Genomic DNA, 26433 nt, shown 5'->3' on the forward strand with positions numbered 1-26433 from the left:
ATCTCATGCTAGTGGATGGTCCATTGCTTTTACTGACCTGAAGCTTATTTTATTGAGAGCATTTTATATTTAACCATATAATTTATTTACTTGATATTTAACAAAACCAATAGAAATGGGATATGATAGGAACAATACGAGCAATTGCCTATAGTATCATTCTCACAGACTCGGTCTTATTTTAACAATACCTAATAGTAGTTGCAACATTACAGTCTAGCTTTTTTTTGTGAAGTAAATTCTCATCTGTTGTAACTTAAGAGAACAGTATCCTTTTCGTAAGCTAAATGATTCATTCATAGTTCCTCGGCTAGTTTTGTAGATTTTGCTCCTCATGGCTATAATACATAAAGGATTATTCACTCTTGTTATAATGGGAAAAACATATTTGGAAATGTCTGCCTTTTCTACGGTCCTACCCACATCTGATTGTTTCCTATGCTTACTGCTGGTTCTGTGGCACTGTTAATTTCTCTTAGTCATAGTATTCTGCAAGCATAAACTCTAATTAACAATATACCTAGCTCTGCTTTTGTGTGAACAGAAATGTTATCTTTCTTTGGATTATACAGAACAATTGGCAAAAAATTAATAAAGTAATGAGATTTGTTTCTCACTTTCTTTGTAAGATTTCTATCTTGTTAGAAGAACTTTAGATATTCATTTTATTAAAAGTGAAGATACAAAATGAAGGCATATATATAGTTGGCTTGGTCTATGTTTTTTGGGTTTTTTTCTGGTTTTTTCTCCCAATATTTTTAAAATTTACCCTCGTAAATGCAGATACAAGCAGTGATGAGTAAAGATGCCCAACTAAACAACACAAGTCATCAATTATGATAGTAAAAATAAACAAGTTATACCAGCCAGCTAATTACAACAATGATTTGGAAATTACTGTGTCTGATGTTGACACATCTGTTGATAACTTGCTTCCTCTGACAAGAGCTTAAGCATCAGCAGTTCTATGTTTGATAGTTCCTAATGACACTGAACATAATCTGGCAAATCTGTTCAGGCGATGATGACTGCTTCTGCCCAGTTTTGTAATTCCATTTGACCATTTGTTTGTCTAAAGTAACTATGACAATAACTGTGTCACCTATTGAACTGTTAGAATACTGTTGTAAATTGTTCTTTCATTGCTGAGATATTTTTTAATCACTTGCCTAATGGCCTGAGTTACTACATTAAAGTAATATAAGCATTTCCATGACAGAATCTTCATCGCTCAGATTTGTCATGCAATTGTTCCAGTTTGATTCACAGCTAAATTATCAAGAAAAGGGGGTTAGAACAAAAACCTATTTTAAAAGAAATTCACATATGCATAATCAGATATATGCCTTGCTCACTAAATACATTTTGAGTTCAAAGAAAATGAAAACCATTAAAATATCCCTAGCTAAAATAAAAGGATGTAAGAATTTTATATTCTTGTAAAGTCTATAACACGTTTCACAGTTCAGTCTCTTCTTTTGATTTCTGTGATGCTATAAATGTTGCATTACATGCTCACAGTAACACAGTTTCATGCTGAACTGTGTCATAGCATTCTTATCCATCACATAATCCATAGCCAGGACAAGGCATCTTCAGCCTCATAGAAGGCAGTGATTCTTCATTTGGTTCCTGTGAAACTAAGCGGAAATGAAAATTTTTGGTCAATTTGTTTATCTCTAACCCTGTGAGCTTTTGCACTTCAGACTTAATAAAATAGACTACATTAGCATTTGAGTTTCTTTTTTCTTTACATTCTTGGGCAATACAGGACATGTAAATGTGGGGTTGAAGCTAATTTGCACTTTTCTTAGCCTATACATTTATGTATATTATATGAGATACTTTTTAGATAGCAAATACTATTCTTTAACATCTGGGAATTTCTAAACAAAAATAATTTCTTAAGTCCTTCTCAGAGAGGAGTCAAGGTGAGGCTGGATCCACAGTTAGCCTCAGGGTTAGTCAGTGGTTTATGTTTAAACAGTTATACATCTGGAATCAATCCTTTATATCACTTAGCTAAGACTACAAAGTTTCAGTGCACTTGTTCTCAATTCACTTACCGAGTATCTGATGCAATAATTAATCTTTTAGCCTCGGGATGTGACCTTGAGCGGCATCCCTACACAAGGGCAGTTCCCAGCATGCAGACCATTTCTGTGCAGGAGATCTCGAAGAGCTTTAGGCTGTCCACTATTTACAGAGTAAGGTGATTGACTAATAGTCATATTTGCACACCATCTGCAGATGCCAGTTTCTTCCTAATTTGGGTTGAGTCAGACATGGACCATCTCTGTGGCCAGGGGGATGGGGCATTACCATAAATTAGCCCTTGGCTGTTGTGCTGTTATCTGTCTCCCCCAAATACACTTAGCTGGAGGGACGGTTATCACTGATCAGAATTATGGGAAAAGGCCAGGTTGGGGGAGTGGGGGAGCACACCACTATAAGATCCTATGTGCAATGAAACAGCTTTGATATGCCAAAATCCTTCTCAAACCTGTTACACAAGCACAATACACTACACAAAGGGAAGCTTGTGCATTGCCTGCAATTCACAAGCCTAGCTGCTGAAAAGTCTTTGTTATTTTTATAACCATATGGCATAGAAAAAATAGTGTCTGCAGCACAATACTAAAGCAAATGGCTTACCTGATTGTTTATCACAGACATAGTGAAAATAATATTGATGATGGTGATTTTTTTTTCTTGACCTACAATAGATTGCAGGATAAACAAACTGATAAAAAAACAAGTGTCCCTCAGGTGAAAGATAAACTAGGCACAAATCTAACATGTTGCTCACAAGGCTACAGACACACAAAAATATAGTGTCATATTCTCAAAAACCATCTATTGATCTTCAGTGTAGTTCTAAATCAAATTTCAAAATGTAATTTGGGGGTCAAATCCAAATTAAAATCTAAAATGAGATTCTGGAAGGTTATTAACTTAAAAACAGAGAGGCTTAACACAGTGGCTGCCTACATATGGAGGTCTGAAACCTCCCTAGCAATCTGTGTTTTTTCCCAGCTGCCCGTTCTTCTGGTACCCACCTTGAGTTCCATCTTGAGGGTACACAGAAGCCTGTTTGACTCCGAGCAGATCAGACAGTAAGAAATGGGTAATCTGTGCAGGGTGTTACTCTATAACCCACTGAGTATCATGCAGCCTACTGCTTAGAACACATGCAAGAACTGAGAAGGAAATATTTAGTTCTTTTCCAGAGTAATGGAATTCAAATCCCTTCTCCTGGCTATGCCATTTTAGGCACCTAATTTTTCTCAGTCATTTCTAAAAAGTTTAACTATGGAATTCGGTTTGATTTAGCATCTTTGAGTCTAAAATGTAGTTATTGCTTTCCCTGCATTACAGCTTATATTTTAATTTTTCAGCTTCAAGTTTCTGAATTCAACAGGAGGTTTTTTTGTGTTTTTTTTTTTTGTGTGTGTGTGTGTGTGTGTGTGTGTGTGTGTGTGTGTGTGTTTGGTTGGTTGGTTTGGTTTGGTTTCTAATTCCATATGACAATGTTACATCACAGCATGAACATGACCTTTTGCATAAAAATATAAGATGATAGATATTAATTTCATGTCTATATATTAGTCTAGGGGCTGAAAAGAAAAAAGCTTGTTATAGAAGAAAAATGATGACAGAAGAACTGGTGATTTTTAATGTCTGGATAACTTATCAATGCATATACCCTCCATACCTTTCAGATATTTGCACAATACCAAATGAAGGAATAGTAGACTTGTAATTTTCATGCAGTTACAGAACCTCTTGGAAAACTTGAGAAGTAAACAACTTGGAAAGGAAACAAGTTGAAAAGTTGGCAACCTGTCTAAATGTTCACTTTTTTAGATGATACATGAGTGCTTAAATATCTGCTGTATTGTTTGATTAAGATCAAGTGTATTCGGCATGATAAAAAGGTTGTTAGTTTCAAATATACAAAATAACTTCTGAGGCTGCAAGAACAAAGGTGTGAATAACATTTTGATGCTTATTTGGTGCAATCTGTCATTGTTTTTGAAGTTTAGAACTTTGTATATAAGAAATGCAGATTAATAGTGAAATTAATATTAAAAGGCATCAGTCCTTTGCAATTGGTGCACATTTGATACAGTCAAAGTGGGCAAAATGTTATTTGCTATGATATTATATTGGATAACCTTTTAAGAATAAAATGAACATATTCAGAGATCTGTAAAAAAAACCCTACTGATTAATGACAAAGATGGGCTTATGATTCTTTAACAGATATGCACTATCTTGAACCATTTTTTAAAGCTGTTTTTGTCTATCAAATAAGAAATAACTTTTCTGACATCACGACTGTGCCTTACTTCCCCTGTGGCCGAGTATACATTTAGTAAACTGCACTAATATGGGATGTCAGATAAAATGTCAGAGTGGTGCCTGGGGAGTGCTTACACAGTACTTGTTAGCAGTGACAGCCGTTACTTTCATTCTTGTATTGATGCTTATAAATTCTGGTGGAAAAATGTTCACCACTGTTAAAAAAACTGCCGTGCTTTTTACTTCACTTAGATATGGTAACCACCTGAAGGTACAAGTTGTACTATTTGGGAGTGTACTTGGGAATGGAAACAAGGAAAAAAAAAAAATTATGAATCAGGCAGTGTTAAGCAAAGCACTTTGAAAAGACATCAGATGTAGAATTGAGATGGTTATGAATCAGTTTAAGAATTATTCAATTGTCTTATGCATGAGCGCACAAGTATATGTAGTTCATATTTAAAAAAAAAGACAACAATTTAATATTGATGTTTCACATTTTTCAAGGATTATCCCTTACAGTACTGGAGATGAGCAGAAGGGTATAGTGTAGCAGTTTTTTAAAAAAGTCTTTGGCCTGGATTTAAGAAGTTTGGTTGAATGAAGATGATGACAGTTGTAGAGGGACTTACTTTTAGGTGTACATCAATGTCATTAATGGTGATTGTGACAATGTGACCACCTATTTAGGCTTTTGGTCACAATTAAGTTCTTTGAAAAAGACATGTTTGGGTGGAGCAGCCTGGAGTGGTAGGAAACAGAGTGCAACTCAGTGATTTACGGACAGTAGCCTCCAGAGACCTTGCCTTGGGAAGTCTGCAGTTTTTATTGCAACTCTAGATGTTGAATACCTGAAAACAGTAGAAAAGACCTAGAATCTTCCACAAATCCATAGTCAATGTAGATTTGTGTATCCACTTTCTGGAATATTATCTACTTTAAGTCATACCATACTGATTGTTCTGCTCAGTTTAACATTGTGTTTTAAATTAATGTATTTCTTTACGAGGCAAAATTCATATCCAAACTCAGGAGACTGATCATAGGTGAGATATTTTGCTTGAATTCAATTTGAGAATATTCTGAGAAAGTTGTTTCTTGCCTCTGAAATAGGAACTTCAGGGCTACATAAACCTGCTATTTGATTCAGCCAGCTGTGTAAACATAGCATTTGCATGCTGCAGGACATTAAGTCTATAAAGCAATGTTATTTATATTATGATACCTTATTTCACAAACAGCATCAAAGTACATGAAGAAATTTTTTTGTATAACCAGAACATTAGAGTGAGAAAAGCAGTTACTAGCTCGTTTGATGTATTAACTGGACCAAATATGGAAACTGGCAGGAAGCCAGATAATGATGTATCTCAGTAGGCAGATTCTCATAAAAATATAGAAACAAAGTGCCTTCCTATAGTATCTACACCTTAAAGCTTTTATTTCATCCTTCCATTACAGCTTCTGTTGCATCAACCTGTAATGATCCTGGGACACCACAGAATGGCACTAGATATGGAGACAGCAGAGAGCCTGGAGACACAACGACTTTTCAGTGTGACCCTGGCTATCAACTTCAAGGACAGGCTAAAATTATATGTGTGCAACTGAATAACCGATTCTTCTGGCAACCTGATCCTCCTACATGCATAGGTAATAAGATGAAATGTTAGTCTCCATTTAAGATTAATACAGATCAGATTTCTTGGTCAACTAGTGGGCATATGATGCTTATACTGGAGTGATGCTCTTCGCCAGAACCTAGTTATTTTGTAATTATGGTTATCAACAGCCTTATTCTCAAGATTAACACTATTTTGGATGTATTTTCTTACTCTTTTCTAGTATTTAAACTTCATACAAGTCTAAAATTGACAAAGTCTAATAGAAATCTTTAAATTGAAGAGATGATTTGGATTAAAAAAAAAAAGTTAATAATTTAAATTAGCTCGTTAGAATGATCTTCTATATAATAATTTAGTTACATAAACTGTGGTCCATTATTTATCTTGAAAAAATTCCCAGTTCTCTTAGAGATTAAATACACATCCTGTGCAATCCCTAGGAAGCTAAAGATATTTTTTCTGAAGCAGGATGCTTGTTGGGAAGGGTAGATGTAGAGAGGGGGTCCATGTGACAATGTTGTTGAAAGAAATTAGAGTATTTCCATAACACCAGAGGAGAGTGGGAGATCATCTTTCTTTGAAACACATTTTGGTTCTTGGTTCCGTAGTTATATATGACATAAATGTTTCTTCATGGTTCTGGTCAGTAGACTAATAATTACAGACCTAGAATTCTTGTTGAAATGTATTTTAAGGTCATTAGTGTAGCTCTTCTAAGATTAATCAACATCTGCAAAAAATTATTTGCTAGATATAGTATGTTTTTAAATGATTTTATTTGCTTTATTTTTATTTACAATTTTGTTGTTCCTAGTTCATAATTAAATAAGGACTTATTTTAATAATCCAAAACCCTAGGTACAATATGTTTTAACAGCACTGGAATAAGTGTAGTGTTTTTCCTTTCTACAAGCTATTTTGGAGAGGCTCTTTCCAAAACAGCAACTTCCCAAATAACTGAAGTCCTTCTGTTTCTCTGAAGTGTTTACAAATATCTCAAAAATACTGGGAAGAATTCAGGATAATGCAGAATGGTGTCTCTAACCCCATATCATCTAGCAAAATTGGAGCAGCATATAATCTGGATATTGTCTTCTGGATATCTTGTGTGCAGGGTATAAATAACAGTATTAAAATGTTTACTAAACATACTGATATTACCCATAAATTAAAAATATTTAAATAAAAATATTTTTAAAAAGTTATCTGGTGTCAAAAGAAATAAGAAAATATAGAAGGAAAGAAAGAGAGACTACCTTTGGGCAATAAGTATCTATTGTTATTCTTCTATATATTCAAGGTGACTTTGGAGGGGAAAGCAGATTAAAGTAATCTTTACTGTAGACATGATAATATTAGAAAGCTTATGGGTTCTTTAAAGCCATTATATGTCATTTTAAAAATTACCATAAAGTCCTTATTTCAGTATGCTGACTTATAAATGAAAAATTATTCACATTTAATAGCTATACTACTCAGTGCTCTGATCATTGTGCAACTTCTATTCCTAATTGTTTAATGTTTTCTGCACTATTTGTACTTTATAACTTTTATCATGGTTATTGGAAGCCAAATCATCAGCACACATAAGGAACATGTGAAACATTTACTGGAACCATTATCTGTGAATAAAACCAAAAACAAACAAAAATTTTAAAATTGAAAAAAAAAAAAAAAATCCCACACCCTAGATTAAAAATAATGACCAAAACTACAGACAAAAAAACCCCAACAGATACATAAATATACTAAATGTTTAAATAGATAAAGAAATAAATAAATGGGGCAGGGGGAAGTTTAGTTTGGTTTTATAAATACCACAAGGAGAATGTCTTCATTAATGTTTTAATTTGAGTTAGGAGCATGGTTTCCAAGTACATTTTCTTGTTGGTGCTTGAGTTCATGAATTTGAATTTTCTTAGAGCTTTTGAATGAAACTAAACTGCAAGATGTGTTCTATGAGTGCATCTGATGTACTCCAACCCTAGTGAGCATTCAGTCCATTGGACCACACTAATAATGGCCTGAAAAAATACTTGTTTAAAATGTTTAATGCAGATTCCAAATCTTTGGTACCAATGGTTTTGCCCTACAGATGTATTCCTATCAGTCTGCGTGGCTTGGTAATGTAGATGCAGCCCATGTTGACAGCCATAGCTTTTAGTTAGATTCCTATGTGATTATCATCTTTGGAATCTGATTTCCTTATCTGTTTAAAAGTAATGTTCAGTTTATTGCAAAAAAATTACTATATTTGATTTTTTATTTGGGTAAAACCTTAACTGAGTGAATCAAACTGGTTTCTGTTGCATCTACAGTAAAAAGAAACTGCATCCTGAATCCTGCTGTTGAACTTTCCCAGTTTTTAAAGTACTTCCAGTACATAAGTGCTTCAGCTTGAGAGAGTTGAGATTGTGTAACAGCAAGAATATACAGGACTTTCTATTTAACTTCATATTTTTATTCCTTTAGAAGGAGTTTTTCTTGTGCTTCTTTTGAATATAAAGAGAGCTCACTTTTTTAAGGAAAATACAAATATATTTGCTAGCTGGAAGTGGGAAAACTCTGTGGGTTTTTAAATTATTATTATTTTTGGTAAATGTAGAAGTCAATTTACTTCTATTTAACAGCTAATATATGCTTGTGAGTTTAACATGTGACCATATTCCTATTTCTTTTTACATTGTGACAGCTGCATGTGGAGGAAACCTGACAGGCCCAGCAGGAGTTATTTTGTCACCTAACTATCCACAGCCTTATCCTCCTGGGAAAGAATGTGACTGGAGAATAAAAGTAAACCCTGACTTTGTCATTGCCTTGATATTCAAAAGGTATCATTTCTAGATGAATACCTCTGTTTAACAAGATTTTAAATGTTTCACCTAAAAATGGCATAGTTTATCACTTCTTAAAGTTAATGATATTCTCTGGATAAGTCCTGGAACATACATCTAATATGTGCTATATCATTACTTCCAAATAATGTAAAGTAAAATAATACTGTTAAATGGCACTTTTGATATCAAATATATTCCTGAGTAACAAAACTTTCTGTGACCTAGGAAATAAAAATACTTGAAAAGCAATGTAAATTTGTGGAAATGTTCGATTTACGTTGTTGTATGTTATAGTAGAGACTTGAACTGCGGTGGAAACTCTATAACTCAGTTCCTAAAGGGTTTTACAAATACAGACTAAATACACTTTGCTTGGAGGGCACAGATCAAAAAAAAATACTGATCAACTTAGTCAAGAGATAAAAGATGTCTATATAATGTTGTCTCATAATTTAAAAAAAAAGTTTTATTTATTCAGTGTTCCATATCAACCTATATTTCTTGCATAGATTTTCAACATTAATTGAAGTTCACAGATATAATCATATTCATGTGTTATCATTTCTATTTGAATCAGGCCTGTATAATCATCTTGCCTGCTATCTATACAGGTGCAAATGCAATTTATTTTATTTTTTCTGATTCTCTGTCTTTTGACCAACTGGTTATACTGTGTTTGATGCACCCCAGGATGTGGTTTGCCCTCTTGGCTGCCAGGGTGCACTAATGATTCATGCTGAGCCTGCCACCTACCAGAATCCCCAGATCCTTTTCTGCAGGGCTGGTCTCCAGCCACTCGTTGCCCAGTTTACACTTTTGCCTGGTGTTACTCCGTTCCAGGTGCACAATCTGGCATTTTGACTTGTTAAATAGCATCCCATTAATCACAGCCCAATGCTCCAATCTATCTAGATCCATCTGCAAGGCCTTCTGTCCCTCAAGAGAGATAACAGCATCTCCCAGTTTGGTATCATCAAAAAACTTGAAAATGCTGCATTCAACTCCTGCATCCAGATTGTTGATAAATATATTGAACAGAACTGACCCTAGAATTGAACCCTGAGGAACACCATCCCATTGAATACAACCCTTTGAGCTCTGCCCTTCAGCCGGTTCTTCACCCAGGGCGCTGCCAACCCACTCATCCCACAGTTGGACAGCTTGTTCAGAGGGATGCTTTGAGGGACAGCATCAAAAGCATTGCTAAAATACAGAAAAGCTACATCCACCACCTTCCCTTCATCCATGAGGCAGTTGCCTAATTGGAACAGAATGCCCAGAGAGGTGGTAGATGCCCTATCTCTGGAAACATTCAAGGCGAGGCTGGACGGGGCTCTGATCAACTTGATCTGGTTGAAGATGTCCCTACTCAAACTATCCTATGATTCTGTGATTCTATGACCTGCTCGTAGAAGGATATCAGATTAGTTAAACAGGATTTTCCCTTTATGAACCCATGTTGACTGTGCCTGATGATTGCATTATTCTTTAAATGCCTTTCAGTATTACACAGTATAATCTACTCCACCATTTTTCTATGAATTGCACTTAGACTAGCAGGTCTGTAGTTCCCTGGGTGTTCCCTTACTTATGCCCTTTCAGTAGACTGGAATGACACTGGCTAGCTTGCAGTTAACAGGGACCTTCCCAGACTCCCAAGACCTTTGATGGATTATGGAGAGGGGTAGTGTTTCTTTGACATCTGCAAATTCTACTTTCTTAACATACCATTCTGTGTTATTTTATCTAAAATTTTTCATTCTTAGGCAGTATTCTACAGTTAATATCTGTACTATTCTCAAGAAACTGCCTTTGTGGAGGTTGCAGTGTTTGCATAGTATGAGAATGTGATCTGAGAATAAAGACATGCAATATATTTTGTCAAACGTGTATTGGCTACAGAAAGACTAAAAATCATTGCCCTGTACTATTTCTTTTTCCTTGGTTTTGGTCTGTAGACTACTATTTCTTTCAACTCTTCTAACTCTCAACTCAAATTTCTCTGTCTTAGTAGAAGATTCCAAACATTTTTCTAGTTTCTCTTTAAAATAGGGCATTAAATATTATTGATTATATGAAGCCAATTGCATTTGACTTTACTTAGGAACATATTTTTTTCCTGCTGATTTCTTGCCTAAAGATATTGTTTCCTTTTTATCATATTTGATTTGGGAAAGTTTGTGTCTAACAATACTAACTAATGAAATAGAAAGAAAAACAGCCGATCACCACACTTCGGAAAAAAGCCAATTACTTTTTTTTACAAAGATTATTAGAAATAAAAGAATCCACTCAATTCACTGAGTCCTCAACTGCTTCAGTGTTCCTAGTATATCCTTTTATCTAGTTCTGTATAAATTTCTCATATAAGTGCCGGTGTTTTCATGTTTTCTCAAAACTCATCTCAAATTCCTCTGAATGACATTCCATTCATATTAGCTTCATAATTCCTTTGTATAAACATAAAAATGTCATCAATAGTATAGTATAGTATAAATGGTTTAGTGAGAAAAATAGTTCACTTTATCATAATTCTCTGGTATAATTTCGGTATGAACAAAAGCAACTTCCAGGATAGTGGTCTGCTCATTTGAAAGCATCTTGTTCCTGTAATGGTGAATCTATGTAATGGGTGGATTTAATATCATCCAGTTTAACCAACTAAAAGCTGGATATTTAATGTAAGCTAGTTATCTGGATCATTCCTGTGGTCACCTGTGAGAGGCAGCCTTTCTGTAGCAAGTGGTCCATTCCATCTTGAGAGAGATGTTTAAGACAGGTGGGAGGATATGCTTGGCTTTCACTGACTGTACACAGAGCCTTCATGATGACCTAATGGTAAATCTTCTGGGAAGCTGAAGGTGTTCAAATCAAAGGTAAAGAGAATTACATTTAAAGTTAGTAAATTTTCACTGTGAATCCTATATAAAAAGACTTGGATTTCTGGAAGAAAATGTATTAGGCAGAAGATTGGCAGCCACAGCCACAGTAGTGTTGAACTCATGAAAAAGAAATGAAGACTTAATTCTCTTTTTCCTTTATTTTCAGTTTCAATATGGAACCCAGTTATGATTTTCTACATATTTATGAAGGGGAAAATTCCAACAGTCCTCTGATTGGAAGTTTTCAAGGCTCACAGGCTCCTGAAAGAATAGAGAGCAGTGGTAACAGTCTGTTTCTGGCTTTTCGCAGTGATGCTTCTGTTGGAATGTCAGGATTTGCAATTGACTACAAAGGTACTGTTCTGACCATAATCTGTGGAAACATAAAGGGAAAGAAATATTGTTTAGTATTTACTGAGACTCAAATCTGTTTACTTCTAGAGGTACTTATAGTGACCTGGCAAATACCTCTTTGCATTGATGTAGGTTTTAAAAACTGTTTTCTGTAAATGTGTGGAGGAACACAGAAATCCTCTCTGATGAAACTTCTTTCACAATACTTATGCACATTTTCATCCCCCCACTAAAAAAAAAAAAAAAACAAAAAAAAGTAGAAATAGAAGATGCACATCAAAAGTAGCATTTGGGAAAAAGTTGTAGAATAATGGAATTGTCTTACCCAATTAAAATACATGACTGCTTCTGCTTCCTTTCTGATACATACCAATTCATTTTCCTTTCCACTTTGTTGCTGAATCTACATACACATTTTTGAATAACTACTGCAGGACAATATTTGCATTTTTTGGAGAGTATCCATTACTAGCCAGAGAACAGGTCACCCTGACTGATTATTAAAGACATATCTCACTTTAAATGCTGGTTTCTTTTCTGGTCACAGATGCCGTTTCTCGCTTGATTGTCATCTTTGCTGACATTTATCAAACTGTTTTTCATCAGCAGAGATGCTGATGCTTCTTATTCTTGAAAATAGAAGCAAACCACATTAATATGCATGTCAAAAAGGAACAAAGGAATAAAAAATATATGAAGAACATCGAAATAGCATGCCAATGAAAGAGAGAGAGGTTGAAAAGAACTATTAAATCATTCTTATGTTTAGTCTTCATCTTTCATCCACCATCATGCATTATTCTCCATGTTGGCAAGGCTTTTCTTTCCCAAGTAATTGTCATAGTGCCGTAGATGAAACCTTAGTCTGTTTGTTCATACCTAAACTTGAAACAAAATGTAAATAAAATGGGGAAACAACTTGTTCCAGGAAGTCTTATTGACCTGCAAGGAAAGAAAATGAAAAGTTGAGCAGGATAATATAAAGAGATAAAGATGTCAAGTGAATATGTGCATACACATTTTCACTGTGTGTGCATATTCTGTTCTCAGCATAGTCTGATATGTGTGCCTCTTCGCAACTCAAAGATAAGTGAAATAATAAGAAAATAAAAATATAACATATGAAAGCAGAAAGTTATTATAGTAAATAGGCAGTATGTTTGTGCCTAATAATTACATATCTCTATTAAGTACATTATTTGATTTTTATATAAAATTTATTACTTTACATTTCTGATTATGGACATCCAGTTTTGTTTTCTGGTAATATTCCTTGACTTTTTCATTAAAATCCATGTTTTATTAACATTTAATAAAGGAGAGATACCTGCTGTAAGTTTTGACTATGGATTTGACTCTGGAATTTCTTGGTAAAAAATCTTTGCCAAATCTTTGCTTTATAAATCAACTTCATACCTGGTGCATCCTTCCCTCCAAAGAGTTCACGTTTAGGAAAATATTGTTTATAGAGGTAATATTGCACAATATTTTCATAGATTTTAAAGGACTCAGTTGTGTTTAAGCCTTTTGTTGGAAAAAGTACTGCAAAGTTATTGACAGTATAAAATTACTAATATTTTGTTCTAATTCTTTGGTTATAGAGTGCTTCGTGCCTAAATCCTTCTTATTTGAAAATCATCTAAATCATATACTTGAAGCAAAGTAATTTCTAATATGAATTATTTTTTCCCTTTGTTTTCTGTGTATTTTAACTTGCCAAAAAAGATTAATGAAATAACAATCTTCTTAAAATCGATGCTGTACTCACACTGATGTAAAGATTTTGTAAATATTAGCTCATACCAGAAAATAACTGTTCTTACTTTGTCAGCCTTCAAGCTCCAGTTATTTTTAGATCTTCTTAAATATGAAGCATAAGCATTTTTTATGTTTACATTATTCTATGGTATACCAGCTTTCGAACCATAAATTACTGAGTACTGTGCATAGTACTTTGTTAAAAAACATAACAGTGTTAAGCAGTGAATTCTAGAAATGGCAGTTTTTCTTCTACACTGCTAAACTTAATTTGAGTTATTCAGCTTTTAGATACTTCTGTTCACAAAAGGTAGGAAGAAAATGCTGTTGGTTAAATCCTCGCAGTACAATTTCCTTGGAGAGATTATCAGTCTAATGCAAACCTCCATGATCTTGTAGTAAGCACACAGAAAGAAGAAAAATATTTTAATAAGCTGTTGAAAAATGCAAACTGACTGAAAAAAAAAAAAAAACAACAACAAAAAACAATGATAATTGTTAAGTTTTTTAGTTTGTTTTTAGTAGAAAGTGTATCTACATTGATTTTAATTCACTTTAACAGAAAAACCACGGGAAGCTTGTTTTGATCCTGGAAACATAATGAATGGGACAAGAACTGGAACAGACTTTAAGCTTGGCTCAACTATTACGTACCAATGTGATTCTGGGTACAAGATTATCGATCCTTCAACTATAACATGTGTAATTGGTGCAGATGGAAAGCCAGCATGGAACAGAGCATTGCCATCTTGTAATGGTATGTACTGTTTTCTTACCACTTCCCTGTACCCCCAGTGAATTCAGAGTTTCTTAGTCCATCAGTCTGTTTATAAGATTTTTATGCATATAGCTTGTATTAAAAAAAAACCCCTGAAGTTAAAAAATAAAAAGGGAGATGGGATGGTAGCTGGGCTTGCATCAGTGGGGCAGCACTCTAGAACTGATGAAGACCAGGAGGCCTCCCATACTCCTAGGGTGAAATTGGTGTGCTCAGCTCGCTCTCTGAAATGCCTGTACACCAATGCACGCAGCATGGGGAATAAGCAGGAGGAGTTAGAAACCTGAGTTCAAGCAGGAGATTATGATCTGGTCGCAATTAGAGACATGGTGGGACAGCTCACATGACTGGAATGTGGTCATGGATGGCTATGCCGTTTTCAGGAAAGACAGGCCAGCCAGGCATGGTGGTGGAGTTGCTCTTTATGTGAGAGAGCAACTACAATGTATTGAATACTTTCCAGGCACAGATGAGGAGCAAGTTGAGAGTCTACGGGTGAGAATTAAGGGGCAGGCTGGCAGGGGTGATACTGTTGTGGGTGTCTATTACAGGCCACCAGATCAGGGTGAGAAAGTTGATGAGGGCTTCTACAGACAGCTGAGAGCAGCCTCACAGTCACAGGGCCTTATTGTCATGGGGGATTTTAACTTCCCTGATGTTTGCTGGAAGGACTATTCAGCCAGCCAGCCAGCCACAGTCTAGGTGGTTCCTCCAGTGCATTGACGATAACTTCCTGATGAAAATGGTGGATGAACCAACTGGGAGAGTAGCACTGCTGGATGTCATCCTCACTAACAAGGACGGTCTGGTTGAAGCGGTAAAGGTTGAGGGCTGCCTTGGTTGCAGAGACCATGAAATGGTGGAGTTCAGGATCTTGTGTGATGGGAACAGAACAGCAAGCAGAATTGCAACCCTGGACTTCAGCAGGGCAAACTTTGGCCTTTTCAAACAATTGCTAGGGGAAATCCCATGGGCAAAGCTGCTTGAAGGTAAAGGGGCCCAAGATAGTTGGTTAGTATTCAGGGACTGCTTCTACCAAGGTCAAGATCAGAGCATCCCGACATGTAGGAAGTCAAGGAAGGGAGCCAGGAGACCTGTGTGGTTAAACAGGGAGCTGCTGGGTAAGCTCAAGTGGAAGAGGAGAGTTTCTAGATCATGGAAGAGTATAAGGCTGTTGTCAGAGGATGTAGGGAGGCAACTAGGAAAGCTAGGGTCTCCTTAGACTTAAACCTGGTGAGAGGGGTCAAGGACAACAGAAAGAGCTTTTTCCAATACGTGGCTGATAAAACTAACACCAGAGGCAATGTAGGCCCACTGATGAATAGGGTGAGTGCCCTGGTGACAAAAGATACAGAGAAGGCAGAGTTACTGAATGCCTTCTTTGTCTCTGTCTACTCTGCCAGAGGCTGTCCTGAGAAGCCCTGTTCTGCTGAGGGCCCAGAGGAAGGCAGGAGGAGTCTGCCTTATTTGATGAGGACCGGGTTAGGGAGCAGTTAGGCAATCTGGACATCTGTAAATCCAGATGGGGTGCACGCACGGGTGCTGAGGGAGCTGGCTGAGGTCATTGCTAGACCACTCTCCATCATCTTTGCCAAGTCTTGGGAAACAGGAGAGGTGCCTGAGGACTGGAGGAAAGCAAATGTCACTCCAGTTTTCTAAAAGGGCAAGAAGGAGGACCCAGGTAACTATAGACGGGTCAGCCTCACCTCTATCCCTGGGAAGGTGATGGAACAACTTATCGATGGTGCCATCTCAAGGCATTTCAAGGATAAGAGGGTCATTAGGGACAGTCAACATGGCTGCACCTAGGGGAAGTCATGATTAACCAACCTCATAGCCTTTTATGAAGACATAACGAAGTGGATAGATGATGGCAGAGTAGTGGATGTGGTCTACTTTGACTTCGGTAAAGCATTTGACACAGTCTCCCACAGCATCCTTGCTGCTAAACTGAGGAAGTGTGGTCTGGACGATCAAGTAGTGAGGTGGACCGTGAACTGGATGAAGGAAAGAAGCCAGAGAGTTGTGGTCAATGGAGCGAAGTCTGGCTGGAGGTCTGTATCTAGCGGAGTCCCTCAAGGGTCAGTACTGGGGCCAGTACTATTCAATATATTCATCAACGACTTGGACGAGGGAATAGAGTGCACTGCCAGCAAATTTGCTGGTGACACCAAACTGGGAGGAGTGGCCAACATGCCAGGAGGCTGTGCTGCCATCCAGCAAGACCTGGACAGATTGGACAATTAGGTGGTGACAAATTTAATGAAATATAACAAGGGCAAGTGTAGAGTCTTGCATCTGTACAGGAACAACCCCAGATTCCCATAGAAGTTGGGGAACGACCTGAGTATTTTAGGGAGTCCTGATGGACAGCAGGATGATGAGGAGCCAGCACTGTGCCCTTGTTGCCATGAAGGCCAATGGCATCCTGGGGTGTATTAGAAGGGGGGTGGTTAGTAGGTCGAGAGAGGTTCTCCTTCCCCTCTATTCTGCCCTGGTGAGACCACACCTGAAATATTGTGTCCAATTCTGGGCCCCTCGTTTCAAGAAGGGCAGGGAACTGCTGGAGAGAGTCCAGTGCAGACACACGAAGATGATTACAGGAGTGGAGCATCTCCCTTATGAGGAAAGGCTGAGGAAGCTGGGTCTCTTTAGTTTGGAGGAGACTGAGGAGTGACCTCATTAATGTTTATAAATATGTAAAGGGTGAGTGCCATGAGGATGGAGCCAGGCTCTTCTTGGTGACAACCAATGATAGGACAAGGGGTAGTGGGTACAAACTGGAACACAGGAGGTTTCACTTAAATATGAGATGAAACTTCTTCTCAGTGAGGGTGACAGAACACTGTAACAGGCTGCCTAGGGAGTTTGTGGAGTGTCCTTCTCTGGAGACATTCAAAATCTGCCTGGATGCCTTCCTGTGTAACCTCATCTAGGTGTTGCTTCTCCACCATTCTGTGAAGATACTGGAACAGATTGACCAGAAATGGTAGATGCCTCATCACTGGAAATATTCAAGGCTAGGCTGGACGGGACTCTGAGCAACCTGATCTCGTTGAGATGTCCCTGCTCACTGCAGGAGCGTTGGACTAGATGACCTTTGAAGATCCCTTCCAACTCAAACTATTCTATGATTCTATGGTCTCTGTGGTGGGTGGGGAACAGGTTGACCAGCAACCTGTCATGAGTGAGATCCCCCAGGGATCGATATTGGGCCCAACACTGTGTAACATCTTCATAAATGATCTGAATGATGGGATCAAGTGTATAGCAATGAAGTTTGCCAATGACGCCAAACTGGCCAGGGAAGTGGACATTTTTGAAAGGAGAGCCAGCTGCAGGAAGACCTGCATAGACTGGAATAGTGGGCTAACAAGAACCTTATGAAGTTCAACAAGGACAAATGTAAAGGCTTGCACGTGGGAAAAACATAATCTAGGAGTGCAGCACAGGCTGGGACCTACTTGGTTGGGGAGCCTCTCTGTGGAAAGGTACCTGGGGGTTCTGGTGGTCAACAAGCTCAATATGATTTAACAGTGTGCTTCTGCGGCAAAGGCCAACAGGATGTTGGCATGCATTAGCAAGGGCAACACCAGCAGAGATAAAGAAGTCACTATCCTTCTCAGCACTTGACAGGCCACACCTGGAATATTGTGTTCAGTTTTTGTCTCCACTATACAAAAAATCTGTGGACAGGCTGGAGAGGGTCTAGAGAAAGACCACGAAGATGACCAAAGTGCTTGGAAGCCGCCATATGAGGAAATGTTGAGGGAATTTGGTTTGTCAGCTTTGAGAAAAGAAGGCTTAGGGCAGACCTCGTCACTCTGTTCCAGTATTTAAAGCGTTGCAACAAAGAAGTTTACAAGGAGTCACATGGAAAAAAGGAGGGGTAGAAGTTATGCCTGGGCTCATTCTGATTTGACACAAGAGGGAAATTTTTCACAATGAGAAAAATCAGCCATTGAAATAATCTTCCCAGGAAAGTGGTAGATTCCACAACACTGGACACTTCTAAGATTCAGCTGGACAGGGTGCTGGGCGATCTTGTCTAGACCATGCTTTTGCCAAGAAAGGCTGGACTAGATGATCTGTGAGGTCGCTTCCAACCCGGTATTTTATGATTATGATTTCTTGTACTGGGGAGATCAGAAATGGACACACAACTCCATATGTAACCTCATGAGCGCTGAGTGGAGGGGAAGGATGACCCCCTTGATGTGTTTGGCAAATGATCTTCCTAATGATTAGCTTGAGAAGCTGATGACCACCTTTGCTATAGGGGCTCAAGTTGAACGTGTTGACCACCATCAACAAAATAGGAGGAATTAGGATGGCTTGTTTTTTTTTTTTTAAGGAATTTTCTTATTCAGTAACTTCTCTTTTTAAAAGATTTTAAAGAAAAATAGCATTTTTTTTCTCCATATGGTGAATATTTAGAGCACATGCATCAGCAGATAGAGTGCAGAATGAAGCTTTTACTGTGACATTGCAAAAGCTTAGCTTCGATACCTTATGAAAGTGGACTTGTAGAACAATTATATTTTGTATGATATAACAAGCTGTTATAAAACATTAAGTAGTGTTGAAAAACAAAAATGACCCATGGTTCACCTTGGAAACTGATACACTTCTCATTGAATTTTTTGGGTTTTTTGTTTAAAAATCAACATTGATTTGCTTAATTTCTTAAAGCAGAATTAGTATTCTATTTCTTAATAAATAATTTTCTCTTACAATAATGTCTATGATTATAACACTTTATAAGATATGAAATAAAAAAATAGGGAAAATGTTCTTTAGAATCCTCTATTTTTTACAGCCAGAAATACCAGTGTAGAACAGACACACAGAGCTCCTAAAACAATACCTGTTTTTTAACAAGAAAGATATCAGTATTTCATACTGAGTTCATTTTGAGGATCATCCAATAGACAATTAAAAATGTAAAGTATTACAGAACATTATGTTTCAACATTATGTAGTACTTTATGGAGAATAACTAATACATGTAACTTTCTTATTTGTTAAAACTGTTCTATATTCATACAACACAAATGCTGACACAAGGGACAGAGGATAAATTAGTTAGCCATAGCTCTGAGATATCATTTTAATTTTCTTCCTCAATAATTGCAATTCTTATTCCAAGGTGAGAATTAATGTAGTATTGCGCTGCTTGTGATATCTATTCTAAATAACACTGGGTGTCTAAAAAAGCAAAAATTACTAACTGAAAGATTGGGTATCTTGACACTGTTAAATCTGAGTAAAACTAAACTGGAAGACATGCTTGTGGAAATACTTTTAAGTCTATTTATCTACTATGGTTTACTCTCTGTTCCATTTTAAAACATACAGTCTTATTACTTCAGTTAAGGTGCGGAGGTTTTAAAAGTGTCATTTGCACGGCTACTGCATTTATGTCTCTAGCATGGAGTAAACCATACTAAACAAACAAATATATATCCGTTTTAACCCTTTGTGGAGTCTTAAATAAGTATTTAATAAAATAGACTTGATTTATGAGAAGGACAAAAATCTCAAATAGTGGATTATAATGGAACCACAGATTATTGAGGACTGTATGAGCTCTTTGGTTCCCTGGAAGTCTTATTTTACCATAGTTATGTAATGATGGTAGTGCCAAAACTCGAAAGTAATTAGAGGGAGGAATCTTTGTTTTTGTCACAGGGCAAGGTTTTGAGAAAAATTGGGACACTAATAACTTAAAGTAAAAGAACAATTTTGTGAGTGGAAAGTATAAACAACACATGCTATGTTTAAACATATTTATGAAATACAAATCCATTATATAGAACTTTAAGGGTAGGAGTTGTACAGGAGTCCAGAAACAAAATGCACTCCATATCACCTTTGTTGTCACATGAAGCCCTGTTGTAATATACAATTTAACTCAATCAAAACTGAAAATATCAAACAAAAAATTTTATTACACAATTTTAGCACAGTGTTTTAAGTTTATATTTCTTTATATATACTGATAGCTAATTTCCCCTTTTTGAACTTCTTTAAAATATTGAACCAAAAAACATGAAGCATTTCGAAGCATGAAAAATGGAAAAGAACCTAAAATTAGTGCCAAGAATCTCTGAAAACAATGCCCTTACTTCTTTAAGTCAATTACCGCAATTAGTTAATTTAACTTTATTTATTTGTGGTATGTTTTATTTATTTATTTATTTATTTATTTTTAGGGTAGCATTTTACAGTCAGACATGATGAAAACAAATTTCATATATATCTAGGCAATGGTTGGCAACTGCCTGTTGGAATATTCAGGAATGGTAATGGAAAATCTCAGGCATACTCTTTTCATAATTAATTTTACAATCCTTAATGAAGTTACGAAAATATATCCTCTGAAAGTGTAGGTTTTGCTCACTAAAACATACATTATTTATACTCAAAACAGAGAGCTCTGTTTAGGCTATAACTGCAACAGCACTGCACTGATAAATTTTACAACTTAACCTACAACAGAATTTTCTTACTTCTTTTTTTTTTTTTTTTCCCTAAGCACTCACAGGTTTTCCTTACAGAGTCAATATACTACAAAGATGTTATCATAAATATTATCAAAACCATATCCAAAAATAGAAAAGTCATTTTAAAAGGGAACGTTTTTACAGCTCTATAACTTTGGAATTTGTTTGAAATTAAGCATAAGTGATACACTTGCATTCCAGTGAAGCGTTCATGACTTGAGAACTTCATCTGGTAATTAGAAGATAGACTTTGTGGCTTACTTTCTGGTATCCTTGAGGTAAGAAGAGAAAAATAATAAAGATTTAAAATTCAGGACATTAACTGATTCTATGTGATATTTGAGTTTCACCTCAGCCACATAATTCTATTCAGCCTATGAATAAACTATCATCTTCTATCATTATATTGGATTTTTTAATAATTAATTTATCAGCTACAAGAAGACACTGATTTGTAGTATTAATTGCTGCCTATGTAAGGAAGTTAAACTTGTAGAGATATTTTGGGTGTGATTTTAAAGCCCAGTTTCTGTCAGGGAGCAGAAAGAGCAGGTCTGGTCCACAAGAGCAGGTGAGCCAGGAGCTGAGGATGACGAGAGCACAGGTTGTGTCCTCACTCACTGTGCACAGTCCCGTGGCACATAAGCTGGATCAGCAGAGATGAGAACTGGCAACTTCAATAACCCCAGACCAATGAACTTGTCCACCTGGACCCAAGGTTCTCCTCAGAGCTGCTTTCCAGGCAGCTGTCATAAATGTAATGCATGTAGGATACCCAGGTAGGGGTAACATTGGCTTAGTTTGTTCCTTATAGTAGAAAGTAATTGATATGTAATTATCTTTTTCTTGGTAAAAAAATGAAGTAATATAACTATTCGATTTTTTCATAAATTTACTTATTTATTTAAAAATCCATTATAAACTTATTGGGTAAAATAACAGTGTACGAAAATCACTTATTCTTGTAAAATCTATAGTTTTTAGTAGTGTTTCATGAAATCATTTGAAAAAGAAAAACAAACAAACAAAACCAAAACCAAACAAACAAAAACCCAAACAACAACAACAAAACCAAAAACAAACAAAAAACCCAAGCAAAAACAAGAGGGCACTGGATTGCATGTAACTAATGTAATTACTATAAAACTTACATTTTAACGATGTTTTTGATAGGAAGCCAAACCTTTCCATTAGTTCTCAAAAGTCAAGAAAAGTGACAGCAATCATTTCTTTTCATTGTATAGGGATGTATTTATAGAGATGTATCCCAACACAAGGAGATATTTTAACTTAAAAATCACAGAGTCGTGGAACAGTTTGGGCTGGAAGTGACCTTCAGAGCTCATCTAGTCCAACCCACCTGACATGAACAGGGACATCTCAACTAGATCAGTCTGCTCAGAGCCCCGTCCAACCTGGCCTTGAATGTCTCCAGGGATGGGGCATCAACCACCTCTCTGGGAAACCTGTGCCAGTGTTTTACCAACCTCATTGTAAAAAATTTCTTTCTCATGTCTAGTCTGAATCTCCGCTCTTATAGTTTAAAACCATTACCCCTTGTCCTGTTGCAACATATCCTTCTAGAAGTCTGTCCCCATCTTTGTTATAGACCCCTTTTAAGTACTGAAAACCTGCAATAAGGTCTCCCCAGAACCTTCTCTTCTCCAGATTGAACAACCCCAACTCTCTCAGCTTGTCAAAAATAGCCACTGCTTATGTTTGCTTTTTCTCCAAAAGCACATATCCCTTTCATCCACTCCCTGCTTTGGCTTTTCCTATGAAATCCTTGAGACACAGAGTTCCTATAATGTAGTGCTTTGACCTGTAACTGGTAAACCTAGCAGTCTCAGAATGCCACATTTGTTGCCTATACGTGGAAGAAACATATCACATGCTTGTTTGGTTTTTTTTGTGTTTTTTTTTTTTTTTTTCTCATGATACAAACAGAACTGCTACTTACATAGTGCCTGAGTAGCCTTGAATGTTGAGGCTTCACTCTTCTTAAATCTGCCTTCTAAATTCTGTAGCTGTAAACATTTTCCCTTATTCTTTCTCTTCTATTTTATATACATATGAATCTGAAGATTTTTTTATAGATATAATCCATATCCTCTTTTGATAATCACCTAGGTTATGAAAAGCAAGGCAATTCAAGCATACATTCACAAAGCAGAATTCATGGTATTCTGTGTAGGGTACTGTTAGCATGTCCATGTATTCCTCTGAGATTACTGTGTTGTGCTTTTTAACTATGTAGTACCATATTTTTTCTGAGCTCTTTTACATAGATAGATAGATAGATAGATAGATAGGAAATATAGATATATCCAAATCAGACAGACATTCTAAAGAAATTTTACTCACAATTATAGCCTGAGAAAGAACTATTAGATATGTCATCATAGGAAAACCAAACAAAAACAAAAACACTAAACTATCAGTTTATGATCTTTAGGTTATAATTGTCAGGCTGAATTAATACAGAAAATTGGAATAGATGTAACTCATTTCTTTCTGTTTTGTTTCCAGCACCATGTGGAGGGCAGTACACTGGATCAGAGGGAGTGGTTCTATCACCAAGTTATCCTCATAACTACACTGCTGGACAGACTTGCCATTATTCAATAACTGTGCCTAAAGAATTTGGTAAGAATTTTTTTTCTACTGATTTATCAATTAATAATTTTTCTACCATTCAGATGTCCTTCATGTGGATTAGTGACCCTAACTTTTCAGTACATTGCAAACTGCTTAACGAAAATAAATGTATTCTAAACATTGAAATTGATTCTAAGGTTTCGACCTTTTACTTCTCTCTAGAGTAATCAATAGACTTCAGCTAAACCATCTGTGTCTGCTATCCAAACATATCGGAATGCTTTCATTGATTACATCATTCTTCATCATAGGATAATCATCCATTCGAGCTTTCTGCAAAGCAAAAATTGTTGTCCCAAAACAAGTATTGAGTGTTTTCTTACATTTTAACTCTTTGCTTTTCATGTTTTAACAAGAGCAAGATGAGCAGGATCACACTTAACAAATACAGTGGAGGAAAAGAAAGTTTGTTTTTTCTTTTGTAAAATTGCCAGAAATGTTTGTGAAAAATCACAAAATTTGTTCTTTCAATGTGTGAAAATACTTGGAGAAAATGTTTAAAACTTGTGCAATTGTATGTGGGACATGGTTTTCTGCACAGCAGGTTTTCCTAATTCAAGTGCAGATAAATAGCAATAAGATCCATTTCACTACTTACTTACCAAAAGACTGAATACACAGCAATTTAGTGTGTTTAGTACTTTCTATATGTAATGAAACCTGTAAGGGCTCAGCAATTTTTTCACCAAGAAATTAGGAAGACTGCTGACAGAAATAGTTAAAGATTTACAGGTTGAGAGCTTGGGAAAAGTTTATTATATCTGCTAATAATGATTCATAACGTCACTCTAGTACTGAACTCTTGATAACTGGTCTTTATTATTATTATTTGAGTCAAGCTCAATGTTTTGCTCACAATTTTTATTGACAGCTTTGTTGTAAGAAAATGACTAATGGTATTTTCATCATGTTTTAGAAAGTTTGTTCTCACATTTCAGAAGTATTTCTTCTGGAAAAAATAAATACATTTGCACAGTAGAGACTTGCAACAACTATGGTTAAATAATTATCAAATAAAACATATTTTTATTAGTTATTGTCCTACTTAAAAAAAACCAAACACAGTATATATCATATAAAAGTTAGTCGGCAATGTTTTAGAAGTGAGAGTAACACAAATCCTTGAGATTTGTACTACAAGAAAATTTAAAAGCATTCTGTAGTCTTTATTATAGATTCGACTTCTCTACAAGAGAAAATGAGCTTTGATCGGATGTAATTATTTTATTTCCTAATAGAATTGTATAGAATGCAGGAAAATAATTAGTAGAACAAGAAAATATCTGGAACTTATAGAAAGGATCCATCAAATCATTCAGAGCAATTAAATCCTCAAGACAGTAGTTACAGTGAAATGCTACATGAGCTTTACAGAGAGACATATTTATCCAATTAAAGGCTTTATTACAAAATAATTTTCAGTAACATTCCTGATTGAGAACATGCAAAACATCCCTAGGCCTATTTCAGTAGTTGTAAACTTTAATAAAGTAATTAGATTGTGTTTATTTTTTGTTGTTTATTTAGTGTACTGAACAATTGGATGTTATCCCAATTTAGAAGTTTTTAATAAATAATATTCAAGATTTTGTATTTTACTACATAGTATTTTAAAATTATGGAACCCTCTCACCAACCATTTGAAAAAAAAAAAAAATAATGTATTTTTAGAAAGAGAAACTGACACAAGTAGAAATTATAAGTAACATATAACATACTTGAAGAGTCCCTGACAGAACCATTTCTCCATGTTGGATCTCGTGATGGTCCCGACTTGAAGAGGGCCTGACAGAAAAGTTACTTGTATCTACTGGCTGTAGACACAATTTCAGACCATTTCTTTTTCAGTTGTGATATAAATTTTATTTGAAATATATATATTTTTAGCAGCTCTAGTAGATTCAGGGACTGAAGAACATTACAATAACTTTACAGTTTACAACTAACAGGTGATAATAGTTTGCACAGAGGATGCCCTTGCAACAATGAAGACTAATTGCATACTGGACTGCAACAGTAAGATTGTGGCCTGCAAGTCTAGAGTAGGTACTGTTCACCCCTTCATGAAGTAGCATCTGGAAACTATGCCTGTAGTTTTGTGCTTCCAAATTAGAAAGTACAGTTTGCTAAAATAGAACAAGCTCAACAGAGAGCAGGCTGAACCATAGTACAAGGAAAAGTTGAAGGAAGTTCAACCTGGAGAGAAAAAAGTGAAGGAGGACCCTTCCTTCCAGAAATATGCAATGAAAGAGCAAGTGGCAGTAGTCACAGGATGTAGTACAATAAGTTCCAACTGGACTTAAGGTAAACATTCTTTTTATGACAGGGAGTAAGTACAAGCAGCTCAAAGAAGGATTTTCAGCGATTTTCAAAATTTGCTCAGAAAAAGATCTGAGCAATCTAATTAACTTCAAAGTTAGCCTTTAAAAATCAGGAGGTTGGACTATGCATTTTTTTTTTTAAGTTTAAAAAAGTAAAAATAAACAAGGAGTTGGAAAATGCTATCTGTGCTGCATTGGAGACCAATTTAAATAAATTTAGAACAGATTCCTCCCTTGTCAAAAAATATGGATAGCTAGAGTGATGAAGTAATATTTTTATTTACTTGATTTTATTATATATTGGTTTATTACTTCTTGTTTCTATTGCTATCTGATATTTGAATTCAGCAAACCATTTGATATTTACTAGTGAGATGTGTAATAAAATTACATTATTTATTTGTCAATA

The 26433-nt window shown here is 35.9% G+C and overlaps 1 protein-coding gene across 2 annotated transcripts in view; it reads left to right on the top strand.

Moving 5' to 3' along the window:
• CSMD1 (CUB and Sushi multiple domains 1) overlaps positions 1–26433 on the top strand; it is a 1060719-nt gene that overhangs the window by 868699 nt on the left and 165587 nt on the right. For both annotated transcript variants that reach the window (XM_065834358.2, XM_071807004.1), the window contains exons 27-31: positions 5767–5958; positions 8623–8761; positions 11816–12003; positions 14324–14518; positions 23575–23691. In XM_065834358.2, coding sequence (XP_065690430.2) covers positions 5767–5958; positions 8623–8761; positions 11816–12003; positions 14324–14518; positions 23575–23691 — 831 coding nt within the window. The remainder of the gene's footprint in view (positions 1–5766; positions 5959–8622; positions 8762–11815; positions 12004–14323; positions 14519–23574; positions 23692–26433) is intronic.

This window comes from Patagioenas fasciata, chromosome 3 (genome assembly GCF_037038585.1).
Source record: "Patagioenas fasciata isolate bPatFas1 chromosome 3, bPatFas1.hap1, whole genome shotgun sequence".
NCBI classification, from domain to species: Eukaryota; Metazoa; Chordata; class Aves; order Columbiformes; family Columbidae; genus Patagioenas; species Patagioenas fasciata.